This window comes from Glycine max, chromosome 5 (assembly GCF_000004515.6).
Source record: "Glycine max cultivar Williams 82 chromosome 5, Glycine_max_v4.0, whole genome shotgun sequence".
NCBI classification, from domain to species: domain Eukaryota; kingdom Viridiplantae; phylum Streptophyta; class Magnoliopsida; order Fabales; family Fabaceae; genus Glycine; species Glycine max.
The window spans coordinates 36,091,032-36,102,028 of record NC_038241.2 but is presented as its reverse complement, the minus strand read 5'-3'; the positions used below and the strand labels follow the sequence as shown (position 1 = coordinate 36,102,028).

The window sequence follows — 10,997 nt, the reverse complement described above, 5'->3', positions numbered from 1 at the left end:
CCGTTGATGACCTTAAACCAAAATTTCCTCAGTTGAAAACTATTTTATAAAAATGCAGGAAATAAATCTTTCATTGTTTTTTTATTCACTTCGAGAATAACTTATGAGACTTATATCAGCTATAAAGTACCGACACGGACACGTAAATACTTGTAATGTCCAAAATATAAAACGTAGACGGGTATCGTGTCCGTGTTGAATACTGACACGGATGCGTGTCAAACACCGAACACGATAAAGAACTAGAATATCCATGCTTCATAGTATATCAGTAACCTAGCGGAGCTCAACTTAACAATTTAGCTTAATAATCTGTATTGCATACACATATACAATATATTAGATAAAATTTAAGAAAAATATTAAAAATAGCTGGTACAATGACATGCGTTAAAAAATTGTAGTAAAACAACATCGATTATTTTTTTTTTATAATATCTGCTGTATAGAGAGAGAAACAGAAGCAGTTCTTTTTATTAATTTATTTTTGCAATGACAATTAACAATGAAGATAGAACCATTATCACAAACAACAGTTATTTATTCTTTCAACCTTGTCTCATTTTTCAAAAGAAAATGGATCCACATATGGATACTCATATATCAAACATCTATTATTTTTTTATCACAAATCATATCATATATTATATCTATATTTTCTTTTTTTCTATGTCCAAGTGCCATCTAATATGTTGGGTCATGGTTGTCATTAATTATTATTCAAAACAAACTATGATATCAGCTGGAGAGAGAGAGAAATGTGGATTGGCTCGGTGACTTCTTTATAAAGAGTGTTCAACAATCAACATTTCTAGAATACCATCTAGCAAGCATAGAAACTTTGTGGCTTGAAATGGATTTTTTCATGCAATCTTTGTTACTTACTTTGCTCACCTTGGTTGCATCTATCTTTGTTTTGCAGAAAAGAAGAAAACTACTAGTACTAGGTAGCACTAAAAGCTTGCCCCCAGGTAGCTTTGGGTGGCCCCTAGTGGGTGAAACCTACCAATTTTTGTTCAACAAGATTGAACATTTCCTTCAAGAGAGGGTTCAAAAGCACTCCTCAGAGATCTTCCACACACACATTCTTGGAGAGTCAACAGTGGTTCTTTGTGGCCCTGGAGCAAACAAATTTGTCTCCACCAATGAGACAAAGCTTGTCAAGGTCTCGTACATGAAAACTCAGCGCAGGTTCTTCATCATTCCTGATCAAAGACATGCACCTATGCCAAAACCAACACAAGAAGCTGCATCTGCTGCTCCTGTGAAGATCTTGGGGATTCTGAAACCTGAGGGAATATCTAGGTACATGGGGAACAAGATTGAATCCACCATGAACCAACATTTCATTACACACTGGGAAGGAAAAAAAGAAGTGAAGGTGTACCCTTTGGTGAAGGCCTTTTCCCTTACACTTGGATGCCAATTCTTCTTAGGAATTGATGGACCAAAATTTGCCAGTGAGTTTGAGAACTTGTATTTTGGTATCTATTCTGTTCCTGTGAATTTTCCAGGCTCCACATACCATAGGGCACTGAAGGCTGCAGCTGCTATAAGGAAAGAGATCCAAATTCTGATCAAAGAGAAGATCGATGCTTTGTCCAAGGGGCAAGTTGTGGATGACCTAATAGCACACGTAGTTGGTGCTGAGCAGGATGGAAAATATGTGCCAAGACTTGAAATAAGTAACATCATCATGGGGTTGATGAATTCCAGCCACATGCCAATAGCTATTACCCTGGCTTTCATGATCAAACACATTGGACAGAGGCCTGATATCTACCAAAAAATCTTATCCGGTAATTTAAGATACTAATTGTATATAACATAGGACAAAATTTAAATACAGCTTCTTAGCTACTTTTAGTGCAGCTCTCTAATCAGAATTGGAATTCCAACTTAATGACTTATAGTAACTTTTTACCTAAATCTTTAATATGCAAATTGCTGACGTGAAATTCTAATTTTAATCAGAAAACAATACCAGAAATAGCTAAGAAACTGCATCTAAGTTTTGTCTGTGGAAAATACTGTAGCTATTTTAAGGTGGTGTGAGATAAAATATGATTTTGGGTTTAAGCCAGGAGAGTATAGTTTGTGTTTTTGGCTTTTCTTTTTGGAATCAAAATGCAAGATTCTGAAACAAAATAAGGTTGACAAACCACATAGCCAAAATGTAAGTGGCAGTGACAAATAAGGCCCAACAGAATTATGTGTGCTTAATTTTCCTTTCTAAAAAAGGCTATATATCTTGCTTACTTTTATTTGAATCAGAGCATGCTGATATTACAATATCCAAAGGATCCGGTACTGCACTAGATTGGAACAGCATACAGAAATTGAAATACACATGGGCTGTTGCACAAGAGACCATGAGACTCTACCCAACTGCACCAGGTGCATTCAGAGAGGCAATAACAGATATAACCTATGAAGGTTTTACTATTCCAAAGGGGTGGAAGGTACCTTGATAAAGAAAGATTGTTAAGATATTAATTGATACATGTAAATTAAATTTGTTACTAACTTCTTTATTTGCATTTATTTTCAAAGATCTTTTGGGCATTTATTGGAACAAATAAGAATCCAAAGTACTTTCATGAACCTGAAAGTTTTGATCCCTCAAGGTTTGAAGGGAATGCTCCTGTTCCATACACTTGGTTACCCTTTGGAGCTGGACCAAGAACTTGCCCTGGAAAAGACTATGTACGGTTTGTGGTCCTCAATTTCATTCACATTCTCATAACCAAGTTCAAGTGGGAAGCTATACTTCCTGATGAGAAGGTTTCAGGTTCTTCGATACCTATCCCAGCAGAGGGAATTCCTATACGTCTTCATCACTACTAAGTTTTCATGAGTGCATATATTGCGAAGTTTGAAGAAAATCTTTGGGTGTATAGTTTATCTATCAGTGCAGATTACATGGAGAATATGACCAATATCATAATAAAGGTGACAAATGCCCCAAAGAAAAGGTAAAGTTGGTTATACGATTATATGTCTAAATGTAATGTGTTGATAATGTAATAAGAATATTCTCAATGTATTCTAGTCATTTTCTAGAGGGAAAAAAAGTGATGTTAAGTAGCTATTATCATTTAACAATATTAATAAGTCATGGTCCATCCGTACGTGCAAAATCCTATTAATAAAAGAGATGTTCATATCAATCAATATGGTCCCAACCCACCTGAATTTGATTTGTTATTGAAAGCAGCGTGATTAATTAGTGTAGTCAACTAATAATCGAAATTCATTGGACAGCGAGATACTGGACCACAAATTCATAAACCAAAAGCGACAACGCACAACACCTCAGACAACCCCTCAAAGTCTAAAACCATGCATGCATGACGACAAGGACGATAAGCGCGCGCACACACATTTTGTGGGGTTCCATAAAATTATGTCTTAATTAATATCTTCAAAACATGTAAAGAAGAAAGAACCAGCTACATTTATTGATAACTCTTTGTATAATATGAAATTAAGTAATTTAGTTATTAAATTTTTTAATATTAAAATTGATATAATTTAGACATTTGTTGATATATATCGAATAATGAATATTGATTTATATTTTAAATAACATATCTATCACAATAAAACAGAACGATTAAATATCAATTAGTTTTTAGTTTACATGAAATTTTATAAGCTAAATTTATTTTATAAAATATTTCAAAATGATTAGATTACTTAATCTCATTCTATATATACTTTTTTGTCACCATAACATTAATGTAAAGTATCTATCAATTTTGCTAATCACTAATCTCTGTCAAGGAAACTTGATTAGCTATTATTAGTGAAGTCATTTTTTTAAATTACATTTTTTTCATCCACAAAATTCGAATTCAAAATCTTACACAAGAGATTTGAATCAAATATGTCTCAGATCAATGATTTATTTTTAAAGACGTATTAAGTGAATAGTTATTATTATTATAAGAAGTAATATATATATATATATATACCCACACGAGGGCTATCATGTGAGAATTATTCTTATGAATAGATTTTTTTTTTCCTATATTTCAAATTATAAGGGTAATTTATAATTGTACATGTGTATTATGTTTAAAAATGTTACTAAAAAGTTAACACTTGTGAAGGCCATGGATCTAATCAAGAAGAAACGATGGTCTATAAACACTCCTTAGCCTATGTCTAACGCTTCGGCCAAGTAGTGCAAGAACCCACGGGCATCCCATCTAACCTCAATGAATGCTTCCACTTGGGGAATTATCGTCAGTTCTCCAATGTCCAATTGACCAAAAGGACACCCCCACCTGTTGATTCTATTCAGGCACAACAATTACTACACCACGCCCTTTACAAGGAAGAATTCAAAGATGAAAAACCATATGTATTTTGTGGTGTAAGAGTGAAGGAAAATAAGGGATGGGAAAACGGGAGACAGAGAGAGAGAAATGAAATGTGATATAAATATCATTGTAGAGAAAAGCTATAATAGAGCCTCTGCATCATATTATTGAACCATATTATACGGTCAATACATGTAACATGTAACGAATGAACTACATGCTCCCTAAGAACAAATTCCCCAATGCCAAATCACTGTGGAGTAAAAGAAGAAAAAAATAATATCAACCCCTATTCTAAGATATCATAGAAATGCAGCTGAAATGGATGCTGCTGGGGTTTCTTCTAGTCTTCTGCTATGTTAGAATTCTAAGTAATTCAAAGCACTGCATTTGAAACCCCGTAACCATCACGATGAGATTTCTGCCATCTCCATGCAACCTTCAAACTCTGTTGAAGATCAGTGTGCTTAGCAGTCCAATTCAATTCATGTTTGATCTTTGTGGGGTCACTGTACACCTCAGCATAATCGCCAGGACGACGTGGAAGGTAGTCTACTTTAATGTCCACCCCTGTGGCCTTTTTACAAGCTTCCACAAACTCCTTCACTGAACTACCTGATAAACATAACACCCCGTGAGAATCTTGACAACTAAGGAATGTGCTAAACTATTTTACTACAAAGAAATTTACAATGGTTTAAGAGCATTTTCCAGTTCTATTTTCCGTTTTTACTTTATTCCTTGTTTTCAGATGTTAATACAGAAAACAGTGAAAACAGTGTTTTATTGTTTTAGGGGGCGTTTGCTAGTGCTTTTATTTCTTGTCTTCATTTGCTGTTTTCATTTTTAATTACAAAAAAGACACCTTGTTTTCAATCTGTTTTCAAAAATTTGTACAAGAAACACAGAACAATTTTTTTTTTTTTTGTTATTTCTCTACCTCCTGTACAAATCTTTAAAAACATGAAACGGATTTAAAACAAGATGGCAAGTTTGGTAATTAAAAAGAAAAAACAGAAAATAAAAACACAAGTAAACACATTTCTCTACCCCCTTTCAATATTTACACTTTTTCCTGTATAAATTTCAAGAAGCAGGAAATAAGTGAAAATATATATATATTTTTTCAGAATTAAACGACCCCTAAAGTGCTATTCATGATCAAAGTTTTTTAACCTACCCTTTCCAGTGCCAACATTGTAGAACCCGACTTTACTAGGTTGCGCCTTTTCCAGAGCTTTCACATGAGCATCAACCAGGTCAGTTACATCAATATAATCTCGTACACAAGTTCCATCAGCCGTCTTATAGTCTGTTCCTCTTACCTGCAAAGAGGCAGCACACAATGAGCACACTTGCAAGTACTACATGAAATGAATTCAATAAAATTGGACAAGTTTATGACATAATCATCTAGACCATTTGAGCAAGTTGTAAATAATAAGTATAAGAAGCCATAGATGTAGTATTCTTCAACGTGATTGGCAGGAAACTTAGGACTAAGTCAATATCTTATATGAATACTAAGCAATTACAAATTAAACACATAACAGCTCGAGTTTTTCACTTGCAAGAAAAATATGAACATTATTCTGATGTTGGAAAATTCAGTTAAACACTTATATTCTAGACTAAATGTATGGAAAAGAAAAGTAGAAGATTTATCAAGACTTTGATGGTTCTAAAAATATTACGGCCTAAGCTAGTTGCCCCATATTGGTTCAATTCCTCTGAAAATGCATAATATATGCACTGCAATCTCCTTAAGAAGAGCAATTTACGATTTTTGTAATGAAGTGTAATGAAATAGAATGATACTAGGTTCTATTGTTTGGTATTTGAAATAGAATGGGATGGAATGGAACTTGAATGAATGCATTTGAATCCATTCCATCCAATACTCCTGTTTCTAACCCTCTAATTTGGGGGGAAGGGGAAGTGTTATGTGGGAGGAACTAGGGCTTACTTTTCTCCCAATTCCAACATATCTAAAGTCTAAACAATGAAGTGATAACTTTATTCCATTTAAGCCCATTTCGCTCCATTCCATTCTATTTCACTTATCATTAAATATCCAAACATAGCCTGACTTCTACTAAGAATTCCTTTTTTGCCATAAGCATAAATGAAATGGGCATACCTTTATACCAGGTACAATACCACGAGCAGCATCAAAGCAGGCACCCGATATTCGACCTTGCTCTCGCAGTTCGGGCCTAGGAGCCTCACCCAATCTTCCCTCGGGGTCTGATCCAATCACATTGAAGTATCTGGTGGTTTCCCAAAGAAAAGTTATCAATAATTACCAGCATAGATAATTCTAAAACATCATCAACTTCCAATGATTGGCTATATTTCATCCATAGTCAAACCTCAAACTGTATATGTATCAATAGTCCAAACAACATGAGGTAGACAGTTTTGTAAAACCAACGAATCCAAATACAATAATGTCTTTTTTTTGTGTGTTTTCCACACATAAAGGAACATGTCGGAAGCTCCATAATTTTCCCCAACTATGCATTGATTAAATGGATCATTTTGCATGGTTTCCATATATTTCAGATATAGTAAGAATCACTTACAATTTTTGAAACAAAAGGGCAAATGGAATACAAATAAGATATAAAAATCTGTTTAAAATGAAGGGAAAAGTAAATCCAAAATACAAACCTCAGAATCATTACTGCCATTTCGGAGTTTTTAGAAAAATCAAGAATAATATCTTCTGCCATCTTCTTGGCTTTCCCATATGGATTTATTGGGACCTGATATATAGAAATAGAACATCAATTTTAACACTAAATCTCCTCAAGCAGTAAAGTCAAATCAGGATGCAATGAAAAACAAAATGTTCTCAACCAACCCCCATAATTCAACTATCCTTAGATTCCCACCTGCTTTGTCTCTTCTGTAATGGGCATCTTCTCAGGTTCCCCGTATGTTGCACATGTACTGGAATATATCAATGTCTTCACATCATGTTTAGCCATAGACTCCAATACCAACAAGGTGTTTGATGTAATATTGTGATAATACCTGGCAAACATGCGAATTAGAAATAAATTAAATCTATAAAGTAAAACCACATTTGGTCAATCCAACACTAAATTACCATTCTCATAACAACAATTTGTCCAACTCTCAACAAAATCATATCTAATTACAAAGAATGGCAATAGCAATAGCATAATGCATTTCATAGAGTAGCAATAGCAAAAATAGGTGCACTCAAACGAAAAATATCCTCTAGATAAAGATGATTTTCAAATGGTCCAACTTGTCTATTACTAGTCTGGTATGCATTGCAAACATTACGTCAATAAGAACAACTATGGTTTGTCTTTGAAGCTCTTATCCATAATATTGAACAGTAAATAGAAAAATATATTATCTTGCATCACAGTTTGTGCGACTCAATGCGTGACTTTATTGGCAAGGCCAAGACCATAATAGAAATCTCTGTGCCAGTTCAAATAATGTTTAAAATGTCAATGTGTATCTAAAAAGAAAATGTGATTTGTGGTACTAAGATATAGATGTTGAAAATTAGAAACTGAACACAAGTGCCAATTCCACAACTTTTTGAGCTGAGATAAATGTGACGAACAAAATCTAGAAGTGCTTACTTAAGAGGATCACCAGTGCTTTCTCCCACATATGCAACAGCAGCAAAGTGCATCACGGCATCAAATTTATTCTCCAAAAATATTTTATTAACCTGATAACCGGTCGAATAAACAATCTTTCATGGACCTTCCCCATGCATGCCATTAAAATAATAAAAAAGAAGTGACACCAAAGTATTTATTGTAACAAAGTGTGTAAGCATACAGATATTGGATCTCCCAAGTCAGCATAAATAAATTGAAGCCTTCCAGGTTCTGGAAATAAGTCTTGAAGAACCTTGATGGCCCCCAAATTTCCTCGTGACAGATTGTCCTGCCAGAAAAAAAATATTATGTATTTAGCAACCACACTGATCAGTGCATTTAGCTTTCACAGAGAATCATTATGAATTGACATACTACTATGGTGACACGATAATTCTCTTTCAGAAGTCGTAGAGTAGCATGTGAACCAATATATCCTGCACCCCCTGTTACTAAAACATGAGTGACCCCAGGTTCGTGAACTGCAAACTGAAAAGGGGGGAGAAACAGAAGAAAAAAACGAATTAGCAATAGCTAGATGAATAAAAGAGAAAAAAGTATAGTTGACTTATTACGTAAGAAGATTGAGCGAGAGAAAGAAGAGAATTATAACTGAAAACTACTATGCAGTAGGTCTCTCAAATCTCAATGGCCTAATAAATGTCTCCAGTCTCTTTTATGAACACACAAATTCACAATGAAATAAAATATGAAAGATTATAGATGTCAAGAGAAAGCATTATATTCATGTGTAACAGGATTTATACCTAAATCTCCCAAGTCTAATTGTTAGGTACAAATGTATTATAACATCAACTACAATAAACAATATAATCTAATCTACAGATACAGGTCATACAACATACATAACCCATGCACTAACATATGTAGGTTGACCATGGTAATGGTGTATGGCATTTTAATGGTATCAATGGTATAGGGATTACCGGACTAGGGGAATTCAAAGATGGAGACTGCTTGATCATGATTATGCATAGTGTAGTTAATGCCGCAGCAAGAAATACTTTCCCAACAAAATTGCCCTTCCTTTTTGGATCTGCATAATCCATGCCTAAAGGACAGAAAAACAGACACTACATTTTAATACATCAATTACATGGTGGGGGGGGGGGGGGGGGGGGATAACAATTGATGAATTCACAAACAGCTTATGTTGTCAATTCATATACCTGCACCCAGTCTATCCTATAGTCAAGTGTTAAAAAAGGTAAAGCTTTCCAATAATCTAATCCCATTTTCAAATTGATTAATACTTTAAGCAACCAAACTTCATTCAAGGGAAAAAAAATAAGAACGTTGATCATACTACCATTCATGATCAAATTTAGAGGACAGAATCATACCTCCCATTGTTGTAGCTCTGGCTGCCCTTGACTGATTTCTGGACCTGCCAAAATTTAGCATTTGCAAAATCACTATTGTTTAGTGTGTTGAATGAGATCTTATTCCTTAATATCAATAATCAAATTAAGCTTCACTCCCCAGACAGATCTTGAGAGACATCCTGCAGTTAAAATCACACCACATGAGATATTTTCTCCTCTAGAATGCGAACCAACCCAAAGAAGTAAAAAATGAAAAGCCACCAAACAAAAAATTTTAAAAACAAGCAAAGGGTTGACCCCAGAAAACACAGTAAAGTAAAAATAATTAAAAAGGATAAACATTAAAGCAAAAATAGCAAAAAGGAGGGGGCAAATTAAGCCAATGAAAAAGATAGAATTCAAATAACCACTATTTTTTGCAAATGAAATTAAGCCACTGCAATTCACAAATAAATTCAAAACTGAAACATCGTCAACCATAGAGAAGACATAAAAAATTCCAAGATCCACATTAAACAGTACATGAACGAACCAATCAAAAATTTAAAACACACACCCAAAGCTAAAAGTTAGGCGTAACTCATTATTCACGACACTAACAAAAGACATGCAAACCAAATTGTTTCTCAGAGCATTAAACGCGAATAAGGAAACAGGGAAAAAACGAACCCCCCAAGAGGACCACATTCCCATTTAACAACTCAATGAGAAAAAGCTGCAAATTTTGAACAATCCCAGAAGACTCCACAGTTTTAAGATACAACACACAAAAGCGAACAAAAACCCATCATTAACCGTTTCAGCTCAACCACACTTCAAAACAACCCAACATACAAAAATTCAGGATCACACAAAATTCCCAGAAAACAAAAACGAATTCTAAGCTTAAATAACAAAAACGAAGTCCTTCATCAGAACCAGACCCCAAGCCGCAATCATAATTACCTCAAAGGAAAAACAATGAAAAAAAAAAAGACACGAGCTTTCACAGTTACCCACAAGATCTTAATAGAAAAGAGAAAAAAAAATTGAAGAGCTACAAAGAAGAGGAGAAAAATGTGTACCAGAAGAGAAGACGGTGGAGAGAATAGTAGAAAATGGAAAGAGAGTTGCAAACGAATATGGAAGGGTCCAAAATTGAAGGGTGGTCTTGAGAGCCTTGAATATTGATGAAGAGAGAAAGAGTGGCGAAGACTTCTGTGTGTGCAGTCCGTGTTGTCGAAACGTTAGAGGGAGAGAGAAGAGAGACTGACCCGACCCTGAATCAAAGGAACAACAATACAATGAAGCACGACACTTCACTCCCTTGTCGCGCGTTGTCAGACACCGACACAACACAACACTCTACCACGTTGTTCTATATTTTAGATATTAGAGATGTTCAGGTGTCCGTCTGGTGCTTCATAGCAACAATATCATAGGACTTCTTTTTTGTTTTTTGTTTTTTTATTTCTTTAACTATATTTGTTTTTAAATTAATAGTTTAATTGTAGAAATTTTACAGGTAATTAATTAATTAAAATTTATGCTAAGTATGATTTGTAAGATAAGCAGTAGTATAATAAATTTGTTATTCATAATAGCAAGCTATTAGAATTGGTTAAAAAGTAAAGGTTTCTTAATTTGTGTAAAAATCAAAGAGAGGTTATCTACAATAACTTACACATTAG

At 34.3% G+C, this 10,997-nt stretch overlaps 2 protein-coding genes across 2 annotated transcripts; one reads left to right on the top strand and one right to left on the bottom strand.

Moving 5' to 3' along the window:
• Nucleotides 1-737: 737 nt before the first annotated feature.
• On the top strand, nucleotides 738-3,157 carry LOC100782971 (beta-amyrin 28-monooxygenase). Its single transcript, XM_006580168.4, has 3 exons — nucleotides 738-1,799; nucleotides 2,275-2,462; nucleotides 2,554-3,157. The coding sequence occupies exons 1-3, from the start codon at nucleotides 854-856 to the stop codon at nucleotides 2,845-2,847; spliced, it is 1,428 nt and encodes a 475-aa protein (XP_006580231.1). The 5' UTR covers nucleotides 738-853; the 3' UTR covers nucleotides 2,848-3,157.
• Nucleotides 3,158-4,458: 1,301 nt separating this feature from the next.
• On the bottom strand, nucleotides 4,459-10,680 carry LOC100775308 (UDP-arabinose 4-epimerase 1). The gene is made up of 11 exons (XM_003524972.5): nucleotides 10,392-10,680; nucleotides 9,346-9,506; nucleotides 8,929-9,053; nucleotides 8,357-8,470; nucleotides 8,163-8,270; nucleotides 7,958-8,049; nucleotides 7,226-7,367; nucleotides 7,002-7,096; nucleotides 6,469-6,598; nucleotides 5,509-5,653; nucleotides 4,459-4,943 (listed from the first exon to the last, which is right to left on the bottom strand). Exons 2-11 carry the CDS (start codon nucleotides 9,404-9,406, stop codon nucleotides 4,705-4,707), a joined length of 1,251 nt encoding a protein of 416 aa, XP_003525020.1. The 5' UTR covers nucleotides 9,407-9,506; nucleotides 10,392-10,680; the 3' UTR covers nucleotides 4,459-4,704.
• Nucleotides 10,681-10,997: the final 317 nt, after the last annotated feature.